This window comes from Heterodontus francisci, chromosome 11 (assembly GCF_036365525.1).
Source record: "Heterodontus francisci isolate sHetFra1 chromosome 11, sHetFra1.hap1, whole genome shotgun sequence".
NCBI classification, from domain to species: domain Eukaryota; kingdom Metazoa; phylum Chordata; class Chondrichthyes; order Heterodontiformes; family Heterodontidae; genus Heterodontus; species Heterodontus francisci.
Window position 1 is genome coordinate 88,643,866 of NC_090381.1, and position 26,517 is coordinate 88,670,382.

General features: G+C 42.7%; 1 protein-coding gene across 1 annotated transcript in view; it reads left to right on the forward strand.

The window, feature by feature from the left end:
• Positions 1–98: 98 nt before the first annotated feature.
• anos1b (anosmin 1b) overlaps positions 99–26,517 on the forward strand; it is a 238,847-nt gene continuing 212,428 nt past the window's right edge. The window contains exon 1 of the mRNA XM_068042439.1: positions 99–370. Within this exon, the coding sequence (XP_067898540.1) occupies positions 356–370 (15 nt within the window). The 5' untranslated portion in view covers positions 99–355. The remainder of the gene's footprint in view (positions 371–26,517) is intronic.

Below are 26,517 nucleotides of genomic sequence, written 5' to 3' on the forward strand. Positions count from 1 at the left end.
CACTCTTAGATTCAGAAAATTACAATCCCCAGTAAATGCCCTCACAGGTCATTAATTCAACTAAGTATCCAGACCATGAAAAAAATAGCTTTCTTAGATATTTTTCAGTTATTTCCTTAATCCTTCCTTCTTTCTATCCTCATTTTGTAAAGTATTATTTTATCTTTATGTTTCCCCGGCACCACACAATAGCCCAAATATTGCAGTCAGCGGCAAAGTGACATCATCACTGCTGACCTCAAAGAAAACTGCCCACAAAGAGCTAATGATCTTAGTGGTGGGAATTTCCCCTTTCCTGAAATTAATTTGAATCTGGCACCAAGTCAAACGGATCTCCAGGCTTCTAGCAACACTGATGTCATCAAGCAGGGTAAGCAACCAATTTCATTGAAGAATTCTTACAGACATCAAAGCAGGAAGTACTGTTTGTAATATTAGCTGTTCCTTTGGTGTGTTATCTGTTGTAAGACTCATAGGACTATAAGTAATATCCAAAGTAAACGTGGGTTTTATTATACTTTAACTGGGACATATATATGAGACATATATATGTCTTATGAGGAAAGGTTTGACGGGATAGGCTTGTATCTGCTGGAGTTTAGAAGAGTAAGAGGCTACTTGATTGAAACATTTAAGATCCTGAGGGGTCTTAACAGGGTGGATGCGGAAAAGATGTTTCCCTTTGTAGGAGAATCTAGAACTAGGGGTCACTATTTAAAAATAAGGGGTGGCAGAGATGAGGAGAATTTTTTTCTCTCAGAAGGTTATGAGTCTCTTCCTCAAAAGGTAGTGGAAGCAGAGTCTTTAAATATTTTAAGACAGAGGTAGATAGATTCTTGATAATCAAGGGGTGAAAGGTTATTGGGGATAGGCAGGAATGTGGATTCAAGGTTACAATCAAATCAGCCATGAACTTATTGAATGGCAGAGTAATGTCAAGGGGCCGAGTGGCCAACTCCTGCTGCTAATTTGTCTGTTCATATATATATATATATAAACAGTTACTGCGCGAGCTACATCTAAACACATCTTGCTCTGTCAGGCTGCAGTCACAACTGACTGGTCATGTATGACACAACATCACTTCCTCTAGTGATCTTCACTTACAGCTCTTTCAGGTCACAACACTGATTATCCCACACTCTCTATACATTTTACAGAGAGTAAAATAAAGATTGGGACATTACACATTAGAAGCTGAAATATCATAATCATACTTTAAAAAATGTTATTGTTATATTAAAATAACTATGAATTTTTTTTTATCATAATGGAAAAATTTGACATTACATAAATATAAAATTCATTTACCAGGGTCATGGAGGTTTTTTAGCTGTATTTATGACTTAATATGCCATTACATACCCAGTTACATCTCATATACACCGTGTAACTCTGTCAGGGATTTTTAACAGTGATATGACAGCGGAAAAGGGGAAGTTTTCAGCAGTTTTTCTAGTTGATTGCCATCTGTGGGGCTTCAAAAGTACACCCTATGGAGAAGCGTAGGATCACTGACAGCAGATTCTAGATTTCTGCATTTAACTGTGCATGTGCATATGCCAGAAATTGTTGTCAGTTCCACAGGGTAATGATGGCAAATGCTGACAGTTTTCCCATCATTGCAACCGCAAAATCTGTTCTCTAGTTCTCTGCTTAACTGATGACTAGATGATCCCCTACCAGCCTTTGCCTATTGCTGCTCTTGAGGCAACCAGTAGGATATAAATGAACATGGGACAGATTAACTTGTTTGCCATTTAAGGAAGCACTTCGTTATCATCAGAACTTGTTCTGGGAGAGTCATGGTGAGAAAAGGGGACCTGATGTCCTACCGTGTAACAAGCAGAACAGCTGGAGCCATGGGAGCCAGTTGAAACTGTGCAAAAATATAATAAAATGTTAGTGAATAACATTCCATACACAATTTTATTGCATGCTGTGCTGTTATTCAAATTAACTGCAAATAGTAATGAAACTTGAAAGATTGTTAAAATAATCTGGTCAAAACTAAACACAGCCACCAAAGGGTTGGAGTTGCACTTTCAATTATTTGTTAGAGTTATTAGTACAAGAGCATGGCCAGATTTAGATCATTGCAGTTTAAGTTGACCTGTTCTTCCTTTTTTTCATAAGTGGCAGCACAATATATTTCTCCCACCATCAGTTTCTCATCAACATAAATGAAGAAATAGTTCCTTTCTGTGCTGAGTGAGCTCATTGGGAAGTGTCCTCATCCTCAGAATGAGAATCAAACACTCAAGTTTTGTACAATGTGGGTAAATAAAGGGTAAATAGCTATTTACTTTTCTATCACAGTTTACCTTTATCCGAACAGCAGCAGAGTTCTCCTTCTGCAGTGCTCCTCTGTGGCATTTACTTTGCCCTCACAAGTCTCAGTGAAGGGGGCTGCCTAATTAGTGCCATGTTTAGCAAGGTCTTATGTTGTCTCATGCAAAGTAAGAGCTGGATTGAAATTCCAAGAACCTTGCACTTAATTACAACATGAAACAGGTAACATATTTAAAGAATGAAACAAAGTACATTAATTTAATGCATGTCACATCCTCAGGACATCGCAAAGTGTTTCACAACCAATTAATTACTTTTGAAGTAGCCACTGTTACAATGCAGGAAACACAGCAACCAATTTGTGTACATCAAGGTGCCAGAAGCATCAATGACATAAATGGCCAGATAATCTGTTTTTGGTTCTGTTGGCGGAGGGATAAATCTTGGCCAGAACAATAAGAGAATCCTTTGCTCTTCAAGTAGTGCTACAGTATTTTTATGTCTACCGGAGAGGTAGATGGAGCCTCGGTCAAACATCTTATCCAAAAATGTTGTTTGAAATTCCTTCCTCCACTATATTTGCAGAGGCATTAACCTATTTAAAATAAGCAAGCTAACACTCAAATAGCAGAAGAAGCATTTTCAAACAAATGCATTAAGTATTCATATGTTAGTATCCCAAAATTTAATTTTACAGACAACAAATAGAGGAAACGTCCATCAATTACTTTGAGTTGGATTCAACCAGTAGGTAGAGGAAACTTCCATATGTACAGTCTGGCTTGAATTCATGCATCGTGCTTCGGTGTTCTAAGTAGATGTGTCATCCACAGTTGCACTTGATGGTTACACATTACACTTTAACTAAATAATCAATTCCAAATTTTACAGAACAAGAAGCTATTTGCAGTTTACTTCTAAAATTCTGCTAGTTTTGCAAAAGGAAAGCATCTCATGAGTAGTGAAAATAATTAGAGTTTGATAGAAGTTGCCATTAACTGCTTGCCAAAGGCAAGTCACAGATATCTCTCATTATCTCTCTGGTCCTACTAAACAATATAACAGAATAGATTTTTTTAAATAAAGACCTATGGGAGAATTTCCAGACTCCAAGTAAATTACTGTCCATTAACATTGATCAAAAAATTATGCTTCAGGCACTATGGGTGCATTTAAAACATAACTTCAAAATGTTTTTTCTGCATTCATAGGGCCTTCCATGCCTGCATGGAAACAACACCACCTTCAAGATCCCCCCAAGTCACACACCATTCTGAGTTGGAAATATATCCCTGTTCCTTCATCGTCACTTGGTCAAAACCCTGAAACTCTCTACCTAACAGCTCCGTGGGTGCACCTAAATGGACTGCAGCAGTTCAAGAAAGTTGCTCGAGGGCAATTAGGCATAAACAATAAATGCTGGCCTTGCCTACTTCACATGAACAACTAAAACAAAATAATTATAGTTGCAGCTTTAGAGTGATGGCAGTCCTAAGAGAAGAGATGTGATGGCCTCTGGAAGTGATAGTCTTACACTGCTTGGATCTAACATTGAGCAGTATAACTCCTTGGACCTCTGGCACTTCTTAAACATATGTCTCCAAACAATGAATCTGAACTGATCGGAGAAGAGTTCTGTCATGCACACAAGGGCAGAGTTCCTACTTGGGTAAGGGAACTGCAATATCAATTGTATATTATAAATGAATTACTGCCAGCTAAGTCCCATACTGCAGTTACCAGTCTCAGGTCAGTATTTTCAGGAAAAATGTAGCATAAGGATATTTGTAATGGTAATAAGACATTGTATTTTTATGTTGGTTAAACACAATGGTAAATGATTATTTCCAGTGTACTGAATTAACTAGTTACTTTGAGAGTGAATCATATTGAGATATTTTTCAATCAGTGACATGGAGTTCCAAATGCTTAAGGTTTTTATACTGTAGCCCTCTATGCATTATTTCTCGAGAAGCATTAATCCATTTAAAATAAATAGGTTAATGCCCGTCTGAAAATGGGGGGCACAGAGGAAAGTAATCCAAGTGCATAAAACTTTTTTTTTATTGGAAAATATATTCTAATAACTTTAGTTCAGCTTGCCATAATCAAGTATTCTTATATCTTTACACCATGAGAATTATACGCTACAATTCAGAGTTTATCACTACTCAGAACCTTGACAAAGTTCAGTTTCTTTTCTCTTACATCATTACTGAATTTGTAATATAACATGTAGATTAAAACTTTAATATTGTGAAGCAATATGTATGTTTTCCCACACTACAGTACTGTCCAATATGCATTACACATTTATTAGGTTTACAAAATGCAATTGCATGGTTCTGGATGAACATTTAGAAAAGGTTTGCAACATTTGCACAGAAAATTATTTATGTTTTGATGAGCACAGGACAGGGCAACATCTATACAGGTATATGAATACTGCAGCAACACTCAAGAAGCTTGTGAACAGCCAACCCCCTCTTGTGATACTGGCCCTTAGGCTGCACCTAAAGAAAACAGTGGTATAGCAGAAAGAAAGGTACAAGTAGAACTAGGAGAAGCAGAGTGTTAGGAAAAACAAGGTTGGTTTTGTGTTAACTTTAAACTTTGTTTCAATATAACGTACACTCATGTTGCTCTTCATTATTCATGGCAGGAAAGAATGCACTTATCTTAGTGCTGATTTATTCAATCAGAAATTGACTATTGGCACACTCATGTTGAGGCAAAGGGGGCTGATGTGTTCTCATGTTTTTGGATGGGCAGTGGAATGTGGGAATGTCCCTTTATTTGAAAGTGGGGAGAAATATGTAGGGCTCTGGTGCCAAATGTAGACTATGTAAACATAAGAAAATATTTCAGTGATGAGATGTGCACTTGATGTCCTTGCAACAGTCACTGAGATGTGCTCTGAGCACTGGTCATCATGATGGTCTCTTTTACTTAGTTCTGCCTCCAAAGGAGCTAGTGTCACCTCCACAGGAGTGTTGTGGACCAGAGCTGAATGGCCTACTTCTGTTCCTATGTCCAAATCCAAGTCTTTTTGTTTGGTAAAGTTGTACAAAGTGCAGCAGTCTACAACTATGTGGACACAGGAGCTGAAGCATACCACAGAATCCATCTTGATCTGTCCACAGAGCATAAGCATGCCTTTAAGATACCAATCATTCTCTCAATGACCATTCTTGTAAATGTATGTCCCTCGATGAAGCACAGCTGTGCTGCAGTTTGGCCACTCTTAGTGAGGTCATTATCCATGGGAGCGGGGGGGTAAGCTTTATCGCCAAATGCCATCCATTGATCTGATGTGTTTTCCCTCAACAGGCCAGCGTGGGCAGAAATTTGAGGGATAACTCATTTCCTCACGTATATCTCACTTTGACATGCAGAATATTTTGCATTTTGTCACACATAATCTATGCATTCACATTCAAGGGGTGGAAATATTTCTTGTGAAGGAAGATGAGATGGTTTTATGTAGTAGTGGATTAAACAGGGTGGCTGTTTGCACCTTGGAAAAACCAGCAACCCTTTGAAACTGGGTAGCCTTATCTCATTGCTGTCTTACTGTGATGCTAAAGATAATGAATCCCCAGCTCTCCTGTAAAATGCATCAGTGACCTGATAAATGCAAAACCATAATGTACCTTGGCTGATATTCCAGAGATTTGCCTGTGTCTAACATGAGCTTGGGCAAGGAGGTGGGGTGCATGCATCACCTTCATATCCATAGAGAGAGCAGTAATAGCTCTGGCTGCAGTTCGTCATGCAGTAGGTGGAAGAGCTGTCTAATTGCCTCTTTGGAGAAGTGCAGTCTCTTATACTCAGTAAGCTTCTCATATGGCCTGTGTTTCTGTATGTTCTATGTGAGGGAATAATATCTGGTGGGATCCACCTTCCTTAAATGATGCCTGACTCTGCTTTGCTCCATTCTGTGCTGCTCCACCTCCTCCACCATAACAACAGCATACAAGAGTATGTCCAATAGGAATGCCATTCCTACTCCTGCCAAGCCCTCACTGTAAGCGGGAAGTATGAGAGGGGAAGATCTACCAGTGGTCTGACCCTGTAAGAAGCAATGAAAACAAGTCCAGCTCTGTGCAGGCAGAACTCAAGAAAAACTTTGCAAAATGTTGCAGAAATCGATAGTGAAACACTCCACACACAGCAGATTAATAGGCTACTCATTTCCACCTGTCTCTGCCGATCCTGGCAAAAGCTACACCTTATAATTCTGAGCCTAACTGACCCTAAATACTTTACCTGAGTAAAACCAGGAAACTTTAAGCCATAGTGTCCCATCCTTCCTTGTAATGTATGTAAGTGAGCTTACTCAAAACTCAAAGGACTACAAGAAGAACCAAAAAACACAAAGGAATTTCGGTGGATAGATTTTCAGGTGGAAAACACATGTAAATGACTTCTGTCTATTTTGCTGTCAAAAAATCCAGTCTTGAATATACTTTGTTATTACGTCAAAAAAGATGTGAACTTACCAGTACAATTCCTTTCTCATAGAATGATAGAATACAACAAATAGAAGGAGGCCATTTGGCCTATTGTGCCTGTGCTGGCTCTTTGGTAGAGCTTTCCAATTAGTCCCACTTCTCCACTCAGCCCTGAAAATGTTTCCCTTTGATTATTCATCCAACTCCCTTTTGAAATTTACTATGTAATCTGCTTCCACCACCTTATCAGGTAGCAAATTCCAGATCACAAGAACCCATTGTCTAAAACAAATTTCCTCATGTTGCCTTTGGTTCATTTGTCAAACACCTTAAATCTGTGTCCTCTGGTTGCCGACTCTGCTGTCAGTAGAAACAGTTTCTGCAGACAGATTTTCTGCTCGAAGGAGAACAACCCCAGCTTCTCCAGTCTCTCCACATAACTGAAGTCCCTTATCCCTGACACCATTCTAGTAAATCTCTGCAACCTCTCTAAGGCCTTGACGTCCTTCTTAAAGTGTGATGTCCAGAATGGAACACAATACTCTAGCTGAGACCTAACTAGTGTTTTATAAAGGTTTAACATAACTTTCTTGTTTTTGTTCTCTATGCGTCTATTAATAACCAAGCAACACATATGTATTTTGTTTCAACAGTCTTCTCATCTTGTCCTTTCAACTTCAAGGATTTGTGTGCATATATCTGCAAAATCTCTGTTCCTGCATCTCCATTAAAATTGTATCATTTAGTTTATATTTCCTTTCTTCAGTCTTCCTACCAAAATGGATCACCTCACATTTCTCTGCATTAAATTTTATCTGTCATATGTCTGCCCATTTCACCAGTCTATGTCCTCCTGAAATAAAAACAGAAAATGCTGGAAATACTCAGCAAGTCTGACAGCATCAGTGTAGAGAGAAACAGAGTCAACAGCTGGAATTTTATAAGCCCTATAAGGGACATGAATGGAGGCAGGGGGGACCCATAAAATTGCAAGGGAAGGCAGGGCTTTGAATGCCATCGCCTGCCCAACACCATAGAATTTAAAGGGTGGGGAAGGCCAAGGACAGCCTTCCTGCCCAAAGGCTAATTGAGGCCTTTAAGTGGCCAATTAATGGCTACTTAAGGGCAGCTTCATACCTCCATTCCTATTTCACTAACGTCGGAGGGGTCCACCACTGCATGGAGGCACAGCCGGGTGGCATGGCCCCCCAGCAGATATGGGGGGAGGGGGTCTCCATGGCCCACGGAGGGCCTCCCCAGCAGCAATGGCCGCCTCTGCTGCAAGACTACCCCTGCCCTCCAGCCTCCACCCCCACCCCACTTGCTGCAGCCTGCCTGATTGGCCCCTGTGACCCCAACCCCGCTTACCTGGTTTCCGGGCTCTCCTCCATGTTTGCGACTGCAGGCCTCCAGCAGTACCAGCAATGGCCACCGTTCCCAGTGGCGCTACTGGCATTGCTGAGCTGCTGGCCCTCTGATTTGCGGTAGCTCTGGAGGCTAAGATTGTCCCCTTAATGGACAGTGCCCCCCGATGGCGGACAGTTAATTGGCAGGGTCGGCCCCACCCCCCACCTTGCCGAGACCCCCACTGTTAGGTAAACTCCAGCCTAATATTTCAGGTTGTTAGCCTTTCGGCAGAACTGGAAAGAGTTAGAGATGTAGCAGGTTTCAAGCAAGTGCAGAGGTAGTAAAAGTTGGGAGGAGAGAAAAGAACAAATAGGAAGGTCTGTGTTAGGGTCGAAGGCAGGAGAGATTAAATGGCAAAAGGGATGATGACGCAAGGCAAAAGGGGTGGTAATGGGACAATAAAAGAAACAAAAAAAGTATCTATATGAGCTGAAAATGACAACAGCAGAATCATTTCCAGCAACTGCTCTTTGAAAAAATGGGAGAAGTGGTTATGATCAGAATTTTTTGTTTTTATTTCAGATTTGCAGCATTTACAGTATTTTGCTTTTGTATTCCCTCCTGAAGTCCGTCACTATTCTCTTGATAGTCTACAACATTTCCAAGTTTTGTCTCTGAAAAATTTGAAATTAAGTCCTGTATACCCAAGTCCTGATCCTTAATATCTTAATGTATCTAAAAGAGTGGTCCTAATACTGACCCCCCACAACCCTGGGAACCACTACTAAATACATCTCTCCAGTCTAAAAAAAACTATTCACCACTATGAATGTAGGAATAGGTGTTTGAGGAAAGAGAAGAGACTGTAAGCATTTCTGTCATACTGTCATCAAGCTCAAGTGATGCATGACAAGTTTCAAACTGACTTATGCCACAAATATCATGTGACTGCAGAAACACTTAAAATGTTTTTGAACCACTTAAAATGTTTTTGAACCACTTTTTTCTGAATACAGTACATGTCTAAATAATCATTCTGCAATGATTTGAGAAAAAATGCTGAGAATAATGACTCCTAAATCTAACAGTGCCTTTCTGTGAAATGAAAGGGTGAAGTGAGCAGGGACTGTTTTTTTAAAGCTGCTACTTGTCTCAAGAGGAGAAAGATTTTATGGCTTGCAGGAAACTGAAAATGACTCAACAAAATTTGAAGAACCAGCTTTCATTGTGTGTAATGAAGAAAAGATATTCCTGAAGGTTAGTAAGTACCTTTACTGCCAATAAACTTTATTTAACATAACCTCAACTGTTCCAGTTAGATTAGTGCAAGGACTTTTTCTGCTATCATGAACATTGAACTATCTCTTTCACAACATTCAGTTTAGCCTTCACTCAAACCAACCGTATCTGGGCCTTGGTGCTGGTTGTGTATTCTTCCCTTCTGTAGTCAAACCAACTGTTTACTAAAGACTGTGATAGATACTTTGTTATTGACATACTCTGTCTCATCCTAAAGCATACACAGCAGTATCAATGAGAGTTCAATCACATTATGAGATAAATTGTTACACGTTGACTTTGTGGATAAATTCATTATCAGTTTATCCCCTTTCATTTACTCAGGCCCCTTAACTGTTGCCACAGAGATTTTAACATTGTACTGCGTAAAGGGCAAATGCTATCTCCACTGTTCTTTTCCACTTTAAAATAGAGCTGCAAAAATTTATAAAGACCAATTCCAGCAAGAAGTGCATCTTGGTAAATTGTGAGCTGAGGGTACAGAGTTGCAAAACCAGCCCCAAAGCTAACAATAAATTTATTAGCTGGTCCTTTCTTATTTACAAACAATTTGCTTGAAATGGCGGGCACTGATTTCATTTTCAAGGAACAAAGTGGGAGGAGCTACTGAGCAGCCTGCATGCATGTGCCAAGAATGTTAAAGTTTCGAGAAAACAAGTTTTAAAGCTTTATTACACAACTAAGAGTTTAAAGGGTTATTTGTCATGGGTTATTACTGTGTACAGCCTTGTGCTTTGGTATGTAAAAGGATAAACTCTCCATTTCATCTCCAGGACTTTGAGATAATTTCTTCATAATAGCAATGAAATGAATGAGAGTGCAGGATTTGTCTGCCAAATTGATTTTTGTGATCCTGGGTCTCGCTGTATTGTAATGGTTTAATTATGAGTATTTTATATTCTTTTAACACATAGGCCAACATTTTATCGGGTCTACAGGTGCAGGTCAGTGGTGGGGGTGAGAAGGAGGGGGGTGGGTGGAGGGGGGATGCCGGAAAATACGGTCGGGCTCTGTCATCATGACATTGCTTCTGAATTTTACAAGCAGAGGAAAAGATGGAGATTTCTCACAGCAATACAACGGGACATCAATTCAGGTAGTTCAGAATTAACTTGAATTTAAATGCAATTAACTCGAATTTTACACGATACTTTGAATTTTATGAACGGCGCAGAGGATTCATCGGCCTCCAGAACACCAACCGGTTAAAGATGGCAGCAACAAGGGGATGGTTCAGTGCTGCCTCTGCCAGCCAACCAGCCATTCTGAAAGGCAACGTTCATTGGAAGGGGGAAGAGTGAGGAATGGAGGGCACTGCCAGATGGCAGAAGAAGCTCTGTGAAGGTGCCATTACCAATGGGTGGAGGACCTGTGAAGGTGCCATTACCAATGGATGGGCGGGGGGGGGGGGCATTCTGCAAGGGACACATAGGGCAGTAGCAGTTGCTCCCAAGGGAGTAGGAAGGGGAAGGTTTTGCGGGAGGTTAGGGGGATAGATACTGTTCTGTGCAGCAGAGAGTGTGAGTCCCAAAGGCTGTGTTGCCTGCCGAATGCCAGGGTTAAGGACATCTCCTCAGGGCTGGAGAGGAATCAGTTGTCATGGTTCATGTAGGTTCTGCTGAGGGAGTATGAGCAGCTAGGGGCTAAATTAAAAAGCAAAACAACAAAAATAATAATCTCTGGATTACGACCTGACCCACGAGCAAATTGGCATAGGGTTAATAAGATCAGACAGTTGAATGCGTGGATCAAAGACTGGTGTGGGGGAAATGGGTTTCAATTCGTTGGGCACTGGCACCAGTATTGGGGAAAGAGGGAGCTGTTCCATTGGGTGGGCTTCACTTGAACAGCGCTGGGATCAGTGTCCCAGTAAATGAAATAATTAGGGCTGTAGAGAGGGCTTTAAACTAAATAGCTGCGGAGAGGGTTCAGGTGAGGGGGAATTTAGAAAGCTTAAGAGAAAGGATTAGGCAATAGTGCAGGGTAGCAATATGGGTAATAATAACTTGAGTGTGACAGGAAGGGACAGAGCGTACAAACATAGGCGTGCACCAGCAAATAGGGTCAGGGTAGGGAAAGATGGTAAAAAGAAACAGAATTAAAGGCTCTTTATCTGAACGCAGCAGCATCCGTAACAAGGTAGGTGAACTAATGGCACAAATAGAAATAAATGTACCCTGCCTTGATCCTCCATGTAGCACCCCCACTATGCCTTTTCTGCCATCCCATTGAGAAAATTCACCCTTGCTGGTGCCGAGAGTGGAGGCAAACATCCATTCCAATGCTGGCGTTAGTTTTGCGAATGAGTTAAAGAACAAACAGCACAGTCTGAGATTCAACTGTTGCATACTATGGTATAACAATCGTCAAACAGGTGGCACAGGAATATCGCTCACTGTTCACTCAATCTGGAAGGTAGGACTGAATTGTAACCATGCATAGGGTAATGAGTATTCATGTTACTTAACTGAATGCAAAACTGCAATCCACCACCATGTTAGGGGAACCCCGGAGTGCCGCAAACACGATGTGAGACTATCTGCGCTGGTGGAGGGTGCGGGGGAATGATGTGACGGTGCACACTCTGAGGATCCTTCCTCCTCCTTCGAGGTAGACTGATGCCCCCCCCCCCCCCCACCCCACACTCTCTGCAGCTGTGCATCCTTCAGGAATACCGAGACCTGCATATATTTAGGGGTTAAGGGCTTCACATCTCCTCATCACAACCAAGCCTGATGTAGAGCTCCACATGTCCAGTGGTGGACACATGAGCACTATGCGTCATGTGTCACCCAAATGCCCCTCCACTTGTGCACTCACTCTCTTGGGTTGACACTCCTGTTTCGCCATCAGTAATCGTGTAGTCGCTCTGTGGCCCTGTCAGTTCCAGGGCCTTCTCCTCTGCTGGTGTCAGAGCACGAATATCTGGGATACCGCCACCAGTCTTGGCCTGTTCTTTAATATTGTGTACTTCCTTCAGAAGAAGGAGGAACACTGTTTCTCCATGAAGAATAGCACAACACTTATGTATAATTTTGAGGCGTTCAAAATTATGAGGGGCCTAGATAGAGTAGACAGGAGGGACCTGTTTCCATTAGCGTCGAGGTCAATTACCAGGGGGCACAGATTTAAGGTGATTGGTAGAAGGATTAGAGGGGACATGAGGAAAAACTTTTTCACCCAGAGGGTGGTGGGTGTCTGGAATTCACTGCCAGTAACTGGTGGAGGCAGAAACCCACAATTCTTTTAAAAGGTACCTGAACATGCATCTGAAGTGTTGTAATCTGCAAGGCTCTGGACCAGATGCTGGAAGGTGGGATTAGATTGGGCGGCTGGTTTTCTTGGCCAGCAGAGACACGGTGGGCTGAATGGCCTCCTCCTGTGCCATAATTTTTGTATGGTGCTATGGCAGCCCTTTGGCCCATTATGTGGGCTCACGAATACCTCCTCCATACATCTGCGCTCCATGGACTCAATGTGGGCCAGCAAAACTGACAGCTGGCTCTCACCGAGAGGCAGCCAGACATCTGATAGGATATGCTGCTGCCACACCCCCTTGCCATTACCTGGTTGTAAACTCCCTCCAGATCTCGCGCACCTTCTCGCCTTGCCACATGCAAGTCCAAAGAGGAAAGCAATATGGAGAACTCACCCTGGTGGAACAAAGGAGATTATTGGCCCATTTGTGGCACGGCACCCTAGTTTGGGGGAGAGGGGCGTGACCCCACTGCTACTGACCTCCTCTACAATCTCCGTTCAGGCTTGCTTGGTCAGATGGGACAGTCTCTTCTTGCCGTCCCTTGGGAAGAGGACCTCCCGCTTTGCCATTTTAGCCTGCAGGGAGGCATCACTGAACCATGGGGGCCACCTGGTGTCTTCTCTCTGCCCTGGGGCAGCAGCCTCCCACTCTGCACCTTGGATCTTCCAGTCTTCCACAGGGATGCAGGGATTTTCAGCTCTGCCTCAGGGGCACAGGGGTTTTCAGTATGCCTCAGTCCTTAGCAACAAGGCAGCACTACATGCACAGATGGCAGCCCTGTAAAGCTGGTGCCAGCACCTGCCTTTGAGTCAGGTGACACCACCATCTGAGCCTCGTTGCCTGTCCCCACTCGTCAATTGGATGGATCCCACGCCTCCAGGCAGTTAATTGGCTGGCCACCACGTGACCGGCCAGCCGCATGTCGCTGGTGGTGAAGTGACACTCACTTCCAGTGCCACCGCTGTGACCAGTGCCATCCGATTCAAATTCAGCCCATGCTTGCAATCAGGTACTTGTAATGATTATATATCATATACATATGTAGCTTTTTCACTTTGCCTGGCTTTCTTCTAACCACCAGATTTCCTCACAGTTAGTTTTCATTCTTTTGTCCATCTGATTCCAGAGAATCATAGAACCACAGAAGTTCACAGCACAGATGGGAGACATTTTGCTAATTGAGTCTTTGCTATAGAAATCCAAAACTAATACCGCTACCTTGCTCTCTCCCCATATCCCTTAAAGGAGGCAGTCTACTTTGTTTCGATTTAGAGTTAATTCCTGCATTAACCTCCAATTGACTGAAGCACGATATAGAGGACCACGGGGTAGAAGCACTCAACCACTCTATCAGAAATAAATATTCATGAACTGAAGGGACAGAAACCCAGCAAAACCAAATTCTGCCTCCACTTCTGGTCCCTTCACCACCACGAGCTTGGCTTCTACTTCAAGAAGGAACAGAAGTCCTAAGCTGGCATGTTCAATTCTTTTGTTAATTCATTCCTGGGATGTGGGCATTGCTGGCTATGCCAGCATTTATTGATTTATTGCCCATTCCTAATTTCCTTGAGAAGGTGGTGGTGAACTGCCTTCTTGAACTGCTGCAGTCCATGGGAGCTAGGTACACCCACTGTGCTGTTAGGAAGGGAGTTCCAGGATTTTGACCCAGCGACAGTGAAGGAACGTCAATATAGTTCCAAGTCAGGATGGTGTGTGGCTTGGAGGGAAACTTGCAGGTGGTGGTGTTCCCATGCAACTGCTGTCCTTGTCCTTCTAGGTGGTAGAGGTTGTGGGTTTGGAAGGTGCTGTGTAAGAAGCCATGGTGCGTTGCTGCAGTGCATCTTGTAGACGGTACGCACTGCTGCCACTGTGCAACGGTGGTGGAGGGAGTGAATGTTTGTGGATGGGGTGCCAATCAAGTGGGCTGTTTTGTCCTGGATTATGTTGAGCGTTGTCTTGAGTGTTGTTGGAGCTGCACCCATCCAGGCAAGTGGAGATTATTCCATCACACTCCTGACTTGTGCCTTGCAGATGGTAGACAGGCTTTGGGGAGTCAGAAGGTGAGTTACTCACTGCAGAATTCCTCGCCTCTGACCTACTCTTGTAGCCGCAGTATTTATATGGGGGCTACTCCAGTTCAGTTTCTGGTCAATGGTAATCCGCCCCCCACCTAAGATATTGATAGTGGGGGTTTCAGCGATCATAATGCCATTGAATATCAAGGGGAGATGGTTAGATTCTCTCTTGTTGGAGATGCTTAATCATACTTCAGCCTCCAAAATTTAAAAAAATGAGTGTACCATTGACAACATGCTGCCAAAAAAGTGGGCACATTTTACCCTTCTAAATTACAAATAGGGTATTCCGTGGATAACTTTAATTACATGCTGTGAAAAAATGAATATGCACTAGCTTCTAAAAATAAATATTCAATGCACCCAGAATCCTTTCCAGTATACTGCTCATGAGAAGAGAAAAGGAAAAATAAATAAAAGGATATAAACATATATGATTCATTCTTTGTAAATGTTCTTTCTTGCTGGCATTCTTTGATTTTGTGCATCATACTTTTCAATTTTTCTGAACCATTACCCAGTCAGAAAAGAGGCCAAATGATCTGTTCCCATGAATCTGTCGAGATTGATCTGCAGTTGACCAGTAGAAAGCTTGTGAGATTGATATCTGGCAGTTTTCCTTTGCTCCTTGTGAGATAACACCTGACCTTCATTTGACACTTTCCCCAAAGGCCCAGCTAAGATTGGAGTTCCCTGAGTGGGAAAATCACAGCACATTGCAACAACAATTCATTGGAAAACTGTAATTTCCAGTTGACATTTTTGACTAAATTTATCCTGTTTCAAATTCATATAAATAATATTCTTGACTCCAAAACACATCTTTCAAAGGCCTGAGAGTGTATCCTTAATGGCATCACATTTCAAAAGTGTCGTAGCTCCTCAGCATTACACAGAGTAAAAAAACATTGACTGGCTCAGATAACCAATTATTTGTTACCAATCAAATACCTGACTGACTAAACGTAAACAAATCAAAAGTAGCTAAAAGTACTAAAGAGGAGTGAGTAACCAGTAGAAACCCAACCAATCAAATCCCTCAAATAATTTCTTCACTCTGTTTTTGTTCACCGTTTTCCTTTTTCAATATGATCAGTGTAAACAGCTACAAGTGACATCTAAAACAGAAGACCAAAAAATCAAGGGCAAAAAAGGGCATTTGACACTACAGAATAGTCCCTCTAGTCATTCAACTCACCCATTCTAGCCTCATAAACTCCTGCTAATGCTTTGATTCCATTACCTCACCTGATAGATCATGCAAAATGTTTATTACCCCTTAAATAAAGAAGTTTTATAAGATCTACCCGGATTTGATGACCGTGTATTTGTGGTCTCCCTGTGTGTGCTAGTTCGTCGAGAACTTGCCCGCTAATGTTATCAAGAAGATGACCAAATGCCTGAAAGTGATCTCCCGGTCTGAAAAGCATGAAAGCATTGAGATGTCAACCAAAGGTCCCTTTCAAGACCAACCAACTAAGATAATTGGTTCAGCAGTCTACATTTATCAACTCAATGTTGAAAGTCTATCTAGAGCGGTGTGAGATCATGTCAAGGAAACGTAAAGCACAAATGATCAACATTCTTGCCCTCTAAGAAACCCACCTACCTGAACCCAATCCATACCAGATTCAAATCCATGGATTCCACATGATACATGCCAAAACTACACGAAATACAGTACGGCTACATAAGTCCAGGCTGACCTGATTACTGAAGCTGAAAAGAAACACCAGTAGACAGTTCACCATTCTCCATTGCAATCAGAGTGGACAAGCCCCCCATTGTGACTGTTGACAAGCCACCAATGGAGGCATGGCCAACCATCACCCTACCAAACATCAACTACCCAGCCATCTACATTGGAAATTTCAACAGCCAGCAACATATGTGGGGCTACCTAAAAGTAAACTGAGTGGACAAACAACTGGAAGATTGGCTGTTGGCCTTTGATATCCATCTCGTCTACAATGCCAAACAGCCAGGCACCTGTTCCTCTGCCTGCTGGCAAAAGGAACCAAATCTTTGTTTCATGAGCGGTAATATCAAAGGATGGTGTTCACCTGCTCCCGGAAGATCCTTAAGAACTTTCCGCACTCAAAACACTAGCCCTCGATCATGCACGCGGGGATCGAGGTGCCAATAATTGCCTTGATCCCGAAACCAAGATGGAACTTCCATAAGGCCTCATGGCCTACCTTCACGAGCATTAAGAATACAATCCTGAGAATACTGCTGTCCCCAAACAACTACAACCATTTTGTTCGACTGCTAAAAGTGGGGACTGCCAGAAGTATCCCATGCGGCTGTAGGAAAGAATACATGCCATGCTGGTCCCAGGAGAGTGAGAGATTGCTGGAAGAGTTTAATGCCACACAAGACACAGATACAGCAACTGTACTCATAGATTCCCTATACAAAGGCAGATTAGCGTGATGGTGAGAAACAACTGAAAACCTGGATTTCTCAACTTCCAGCAGGAAACCCAAGAACTTGCTCAGCCTGCTTGGCTCCGCCTTACTGCCCTGACGTAAGGTGCCACTGGTCAGTGCAGATGCCAATGCGGCCTGCCTCCTCACTCAACTCAAAAGTGATGATGACCACTGAAAACAAACACAGAGTGAAAAAGCTACTTAGCTCACTCTGCAAAAAGCCATTCCACACACCACCTTTTCGGCTGCCTTCACCACTAGAGAGATGGACACACCGCTGACAGCCACCAAATCTGGGAAGGCCGCCGAGACTGATGACATCATTCCAGAATTTCTGAAGAACCAGGGCCCAAATGGATGCATGTGGCATGCCAAACTCACCTCCAACATCCTTGACACTGGGATAATCTACATTCGAAAGTCATTGGGATCCTAAAGCCAGGATATCAGCCCATGATCCAAAAAGCTACTGTCCCATCACCTTTCTGTCTACGGTCTACAAAATGGTCAAACGGCTCATCCTTAAATGGATAAAACCAGTTTTAGAAGCTGCCTTCCCAAGTGAGAGGCAGGTTTCTGCAGAGAAGGAAGAAGCTGCTCCAACCAAGTCCTTGCACACAATATCAACATTGAGGCAGGGTTTCAGAAGCCTCTGAAGACTGCAGCAGCCTTCAGAGACATCTCATCAACATACAACATTGTCTGGCATGAAGCCTGATACTGAAGCTTTTAATAATCATTCAATGCTGCAAAACTCTTCGGCTAATCAACACCGTAATGAGCAACCATAAGTTCCGCGTTTATCTTGATAACAAGACCAGCCAAGCACAGACGCTCAACAATGATCTGCCACAGAGGTCGATGCTTGCACTGACCTTTTTCAACTTCTATACAATGGACATGTCCTGCATCAAAACCCAGGCATTCATCTAAGCTGTTGAGGCAGGCATCAACCCTATAGGAAGTAAGTAGGACACTAACCAGCGATCTGGACTGACTGAAATGCTACTTCCAGACCTGGCACCTTCGCCTCAGTCCGGAGAAGACCAGATGTGTCTGCATCCATCTTAACAATAACACTGCTGGGAAAGAACTCAATGTTTCCTTTTATGGAAGGTGACTTACTCATGATACTGACCCAAAATAGCTGGGTGCCACTCTGGACAGGACTTTCATCTACCGGCTTCATCTCATCAACAGCTGCCAAAAAGTGAAAACCAGGGTGAATCTGGTCCAGAAACTCTCTGGAACATCGTGGGGGAGTACAGCCAGAACACTTTGCACTGCAACAGTGGCCCTCGTCTACTCTGCTACAGAATACTCCTTCGCCTCATGGTCCTGCAGCCGCCGCACAGAGACTTTGGACGTGCAAATAAACATCAACATGAGGACAGTGTCAGGGATGTTTAAGTCCACTCCAGTTGAGTGGTTGCCGGTGCCATTCGTCACAATGCCATCAGGCTCCAGGAGATGGAAAAAACCATGAGCAGCACTGACCTCCTCATTCATTAAGAGTTGAAAAACCAACCAAGAAAGTGCTTAAAATCATGTCGGCTATTCTGGGAAACAGCTGCTAATATTCATACCAGTTGTATGAATATGGATACCCACTACCATGGCTGGTATTGTGGGAAACATGTAGCATAAAAAACCTCATCACTGACCCAATAACAGAGGTCTCTAGCTATAACCTCCCTCGAAGACAGTGGATAGCGCTCATCTGAATCCACACAGGGCATGGACATGGACAATGTGACTACATGCTCCAAAAGTGAAAGAAGGGGGAATGACCAAAAGTATGATTTTAGCCATGAGTCCATAGAAAACATCGCATCAACCTGCCCACTGAGATCTGTTGCGTTGGACACCCCATTTCTCCACTTGGCATCTAAGGAGACCCTGGAATGGATCGCCAAACTAGACAGGTTTTCCCATCACATGAAATTAGTGGTAGTATAAAATCGATTTGAAATTTAACGTTTCACTAATTTAAATGCATGTCCTGTTGTTTCACTGGTCTAACTGGAAGTAATTTCTCAGTTCTTCTTATCTATGGCACTTAATATTCTATATACCTCAGTGAGGTCACTCATTAACCTTTTTCTCTCTAGACTGCAGAATTTAATCTTCTCTAATCTTTCTTCGTAATTCAACCGCTTTTCACAAGATTATTCTTCTTGCTCTTCTCTGCACCTTTTCCAACACATGTATGTCCTTTGAATGTGTAGCAACCATAGTTACACACAGTAGAGCTGATATCACATTTGAGCACACCCAGCAGTGCTCACAGGGAGAGTTGGTCAAGACATCATGAGCACAATAGGGTGGTAATTGCATAGCAGCCGTGGATCTCAAGAAATTGGCCCTCGAGTCCGATCTAAATATTCAGGGCAAGTTGCTGGCACCAGTTGGGCCTTCATACAGAGCTCATCAACAAAAGGATGCAATTTCAGACTGCCTGCCTTAACTGCAGCAGCTCTAAGATAAGATCCAGGAGAGTGGTTGGGAAAAGACAGCAGAATGGGGGCCGATCATGGCTTGCAGAAGTACTGTGAGGCCAAGAGGAGCACTCTTGGCTCCGCAGAGATAAGTTGTGAAATATATTTTCTTACATTTACAATGGCAGCTGCTGGCTAGGCCACAACCATGCCCCAGAAACCTAAATGGTGCAGGCCAATTTCTTGTAAGATTCTTTAAAAAGGCATTATGCCTCTCATTAGCACATACAAGCGGTAATTCCTGTTTTTGGCACCCATCTTGGATTTTGGATTTTGGGTAGGATAGTTTCTCAGGTATCCTTGGTGTGCAGGACATTACACCCGTAATTGGTCCTATTTGCAACTGTTTTACACCTGCAGCAGGACAAATTTCCACCCAAAGTGTCCAATTTTCCATTCATTAAATTAAAATAGGCAGAACATCAGGTACCATGGAGTCTCTGATTTCCTGATCAGCTCTCCCTGTAAGTGTTGCTTTGCACCATCAGTGCCCAACCATGTAATGCCAGCAGTTTTGCAACAGTACATCATCAATTTGTTATTTAGTTTTAATTCTCCGGTAATCTAGCGGTTGATTTAGATGAGTAGTAAAAGCCATCATTAGACTCATGATCCAATCATTGGAACAATGTAGAAAGATATACTATAACTCCTGAGCTATCCTCCCTCTGAGCACCGCTCCCTGCTGGTAACGTCAGATCACTGAGTCACCCTTGTGTGTGACAAATTTGCAAAGCCATTCTTTGTATACACATTTATGATTTTGATATAAAAGCAGACAAAGTGAGTTTTCTACAACAAAATCTTAAGATAATGTTGAGTGGCGTTTATCATTACATACTCTAAGAGATGTATTTGCAAATGCACAATTTGTTCATAAAATTTGAACTTTGGATATGTGCTTTCACTTATTACTCAGCAGGTGGCACTAAAGATCATCAGAAAGTTTCTTCTGTTAGATATATTACTTAATTACCCAGTACTTCTAAATTTAAAACCATTCATCACATCCATTTTATTTATGTAGAGAATTGTTCTCATACAAAATTATTTTAGGTGACTTCACATCATCTCTAGTCAACCAGAGTCATGAACATCACAAACAACTTTGATTCTAGGTACAGGCACAAAGTGAAAATTGGGTGATCCTCGAGAGAGGATTTACTGGAAGATAATTTGGCTTGCCAGCTGACACTAATACCCTTCCATCTTGGGAAGTCATACAAGCCTGTGCCTCTTTTTTTAAAAAAAACTTAGCCTTCCCTTAGCAAATCCAGCAGATTTACAATAGGGTTGCTAGCAACTACTGCAAACAGACCAGCACTTCACTTTGTTAGTGTGCGGGTTACTTAGTCATTCTGACGACCAAATGAAAATATGCTCCACTTATATTTTTAAAAAATAATCTTATATCATACCACATCATCACAGGTCAGAAAAGTCAGTTGGTCTGAAAATTCATTTTGAAGATTCAGACTGTGCAGCATTTCTGTGGCCACAAGTGGGTGCTCATAATGTGCAGTACTAATCTAAGTGAAACAACCTGCCTTCAATCCCCTCAGTGCAACTATCTGCATAGCCTCTCAGTAAGGCAAGTGACTGATCTTACCAGTCCAAAACAAGCTTAATTAATTATAGCACATATTAAGATTAGTCTTTTTTTTTCATGGAACACAACAAACAATAAAATAAGAATCAGTAAAACAGAATATTTAATGAACCAACCTCATCATTAGTATCATCAAGATTCTTTAGTGCTGCTTATATACTAGGTATGGTAAAACAGTGGTTACAGTCCTGGACTAACAGCTCAAAGTTCATCATTTGAAATCCCACACTGGTAAGTTATGGAACTGAATTCATTAAATGAGAAAAATAAAAATCATTAAAAGCTACAACACAAAAGCAAAATACTGTGGATGCTGGAAATCTGAAGTAAAAATCAAAAATGTTGAAATACTCAGCAGGTCTAGCAGCATCTGTGGAGAGAGAAACAGAGTTAATGTTTCAGGTCTGTGATCTTTCATCAGAAATGAAGCTATTTGAGCTAAATAGAGATGGGAGAACTAGGGGCAGAAGTATAAAATACTGCTCTGTTGAAAGGTCACAGACCATTAAAAGCTACCAGATTGTTGTAAAACCCCAAACGCATAAGAAATAGGAGCAGGAGTAAACCATTCAGCCCCTCAAGCCCGCCCTGCCATTCAATAAGATCATGGCTGATCTGCCCAAGACCACAACTCCTCTTTCATGCCAGCTCCTCATAGCCCTCAACTCCCTGATATTTCAAAAATCTATCTACCCCCTCTTTAAATACTTTCAGTGATCTAGCCTCCACAACTCTCTGGGGTGGAGAATTCCAGACCATCACTACCCTCTGAGAGAAGAAATTCCTTCGCATCTCAGTTTTAAATGAATGTCCCCTTATTCTGTAACTATGTCCCCTCGTTCAAAAATCCCCCACTGTGGAAACATCTTCTCAACATCTACCCTGTCAAGCCCCCTTGGGATCTTGTATGTTTCAATAAGATCACCCCTCATTCTTCCAAAATTAATGAATAAAGGACTAACCTGTTTAGCCGTTCTTGATAAGTCCACCCCTTCATCCCAGAAATCAGCCTAGGGAATCTCTTTTGATCTGCCTCCAATGCCAGTATACACTTTCTTAAATACAGGGACCAAACTGTACACAGTACTCCAGGTGCGGCCTCACCAACACCCTGTACAGTTGTAACAAGACATGCTTACTTTTAAACTCCAACCCCCTAGCAATAAAGGCCAAAATTCCATTTGCCTTCTTAATTACTTGCTGCAGCTGCATGCTAACGTTTGAGTTTCATGCACAAGAACACCCAAATCCCTCTGTGGTGCACTTTTTTGAAGTCTCTCTCCATTTAAATAATAGTCTGCCTTTTGATTCTTCCCACCAAAGTGCATGACCTCACACTTTCCTACATTAAACTCCATCTGCCACATTTTTGCCCACTCACTCAACCAATCTATATCCCCTTGCAGATTCCTTATGTCCTCATCACAACATGCCCTCCCACCTATTTTTGTATCGCCACCAAATTTGGATATATTACACTCTGCTACCTCCTCCAAGTCATTAATATAGATAATAAATAATTGAGGACTGATCTTTGTGGCACTCCACTAGTTACATCTTTCCATCCTGAAAAAGACCCATTAATCCCAACTCTCTGTCTTCTGTGTGTTAACCAATCCTCAATCCTTGGTAATACATTACCTCCAATACCGTGAGCTCCTATCTTGTGCAATAATCTTTTATGTGGTAACTTATCGAATGCCTTCTGGAAATCTAAATACACTACATCTACTGGTTCCCCTTTATCAACTCTGCTTGTTACATCCTCAAAGAACTCTAGCAAATTTATCAATCATGATTTCCCTTTCACAAAACCATGTGGACTCTGTTTGATTGCATTAAGCTTTTCCAAATGCCCTATTATTTCTTCCTTAATAATGGACTCTGGCATTTTCCCAACGACCGATATTAGGCTGACATGCCTATAGTTTCCAACTTTTTGTCTCCCTCCCTTCTCAAACAGGGGCATCACATTAGCAGTTTTCCAATCCACTGGGACCCTCCCGGAACCCAGTGAGTGCTGGAGTATTTCAACCAATACCTCCACTATCTCTGCAGCCACTTCCTTTAAAACCCTTGGATGTACATTGTACTTGGATGTTCACTAATGTCTTTCAGGGAGGGAACCTACTACCCCTACCTAGTCTGATCTAGATGTGAGTTTTGTTCCACACTAACAAGCAAATTTAGTTACCAGGGCAACTAGGGTTGAGCAATAAATGCGATCTTGCTGGTGTTGCCCACAGCCTGTGAAGATTTTTTTTAAATTAAATGTTGATTTTTGATGTTTTTTGTGGTCACTAAGATGAGGAGTGTCAGTGTTGACAGTGGTACCGCTCTAACTTTTAACAACACTCATTGTCAACAGCAATCACTCCCATGTTTGTGGTCCTTTTCAGAAGAAAACCTATGCTGCAATAGTACAGTGGTTCCATTTCCTGGCAACAGTGGTACAGCCACATTAGAATACTGCGTCCAATTTGGCTGTCTCACATGCTCGGGGATATTGAGGACCTCGAGAAGATCCAGAGGAAGGCAGTTGAAATGATATCTAATCCTAGGTCAAATCGGAAAGATTGAAGGAATTTGGGTTTTTTCATTGGAGAAGCATAGTTTTCCATGTGTTATGATTGAGCTTTTTAAAATGATAAATGAAATAAATTTTGTCCGGGCATGTAAATTAGTTGAGCGAAATAGGGATGGGAGAACTAGGGGCACATGTATAAAGTATGAAAACTTAGGTAGGATGCTAGGAAGATTTCTTTCCATCTTTCTTTGGCCTCCTTGTCTCGAGAGACAATGGGTAAGCGCCTGGAGTGGCTATAAAGGCCAATTCTAGAGTGACAGACTCTTCCACAGGTGCTGCAGATAAAATTGGTTGTCGAGGCTGTTACACAGTTGGCTCTCCCCTTGCGCTTCTGTCTTTTTTCCTGCCAACTGCTAAGTCTCTTTTACTCGCCACACTTTAGCCCCGCCTTTATGGCTGCCCACCAGCTCTGGCGATCGCTGGCAATTGACTCCCACAACTTGTGATCAATGTCACAGGACTTTATGTCGCGTTTGCTCTTTAAAGCAGAGACATGGATGGCCGGTGGGTCTGATACCAGTGACGAGCTCGCTGTACAATGTGGCCTTGGGGATCCTGCCATCTTCCATGCTGCTCACATGGCCAAGCCATCTCAGTCGGGTGTATATGCTGGGGATGTTGGCTGCCTCAAGGACTTCTGAGTTGGAGATACGGTCCTGCCACCTGATGCCAAGGATTCTCCGGAGGCAGCGAAGATGGAATGAATTGAGATGTCACTCTTGGCTGACATACATTTTCCAGGCCTCGCTGCTGTAGAGCAAGGTACTGAGGACACAGGCTTGATACACTCGGACTTTTGTGATCCGTGTCAGTGCGCCATTTTCCCACACTCTCTTGGCCAGTCTGGACATAGCAGTGGAAGCCTTTCACATGCGCTTGTTGATTTCTGCATCGAGAGACAGGTTACTGGTGATAGTTGAGCCTAGGTAGGTGCACTCTTGAACCACTTCCAGAGCGTTGTCGCCAATATTGATGGATGGAGCATTTCTGACGTCCTGTCCCATGATGTTCGTTTTCTTGAGGCTGATGGTTAGGCCAAATTCGTTGCAGGCAGCCGCAACCCTGTCAATGAGTCTCTGCAGACACTCTTCAATGTGAGATGTTAATGCAGCATCGTCAGCAAAGAGGAGTTCCCTGATGAGGACTTTCCGTAATTTGGTCTTTGCTCTAAGACGGGCAAGGTTGAACAACCTGCCACCAGATCTTGTGTGGAGGAAAATTCCTTCTTCTGAAGACTTGAACGCATGTGAGAGCAGCAGGGAAGAGAAGATCCCAAACACTGTAGATGCGAGAACACAGCCCTGTTTCATACCATTCAGGATAGGAAAGGGGTCTGACGAGGCGCCGCTATGCTGAATTGTGCCTTTCATATTGTCATGGAATGAGGTGATGATACTTAGTAGCTTTGGTGGACATCCGATCTTTTCTAGTAGTCTGAAGAGACCACGTCTGCTGACGAGGTCAAAGGCTTTGGTGAGATCAATGAAAGCAACGTAGAGGGGCATCTGTTGTTCACAGCTTTTCTCCTGTAGCTGTCGAAGGGAGAACAGCATGTCAATGGTGGATCTCTCTGCTCGAAAGTCACACTGTGCCTCAGGGTAGACATGCTCAGCCAGCTTCTGGAGCCTGTTTAAAGCGACTCGAGCGAAGACTTTCCCCACTATGCTGAGCAGGGAGATTCCACGGTAGTTGTTGCAGTCACCACGGTCACCCTTGTTCTTATAGAGGGTGATGATATTGGCAGCGCGCATATCCTGTGGTATTGCTCCCTCGTCCCAGCACAGGCAAAGCAGTTCGTAGAGTGCTGAAAGTATAGCAGGCTTGGCACTCTTGATTATTTCAGGGGTAATGCCGTCCTTCCCAGGGGGTTTTCCGCTGGCTAGAGAATCAATGGCATCACTGAGTTCTGATTTTGTTGGCTGTACGTCCAGCTCGTCCACCAAATTCTGGAATAGATTCCCAAAACCTGCAGCAAGTGTAGGTTCACTGTTACCCTTCAAAAGGGAGCTGAATGAGTTCCTGAGAGCGGAGGATATCTCAAATTATAAAAGGTTGATGAGAGACGGCTGTAGTTATTATTCCAGTCCCTTGGAGTTTACTAAATTGTCTTCAGGAATCAACAAGGAATTTCTCAGAATTTTTTCAGATCTAAAGCTTTTTTCTGGTTTTTTTTGCCTCTCTCAGGAGATTGGGGGTGGGTTCATTGTGCATTTAGGCTGCTCCATGTCTGGGTGGGATAAACATGATGGGCCAGTTGGCACTCTCCATTGATGCTGCCAGACCTGCTGAGTATTTCCAGCACTTTCTGTTTGCATTTCTCATCCAATCATTATGGGATAGATTCATACCCAGTATCGAGAGGTGCCTCAACAACTTTGGCCAAAATGTTCTTAGTGAGTTTGGTCTGACCTTGCGAGGATTAGAATTGTGAGACCCTAGAGTCTACTCCCAGCCATCTAGAGATAACACAGATTCCCACTGTGTTTTGGATTACAAGAGCTGTATTGACAGTTGTTATAACACCTAATATTAGTTTTAGTTTAGAGATACAGCACTGAAACAGGCCCTTCGGCCCACCGAGTCTATGCCGACCATCAACCACCCATTTATACTAATCCTACACTAATCCCATATTCCTACCACATTCCCACCTGTCCCTATA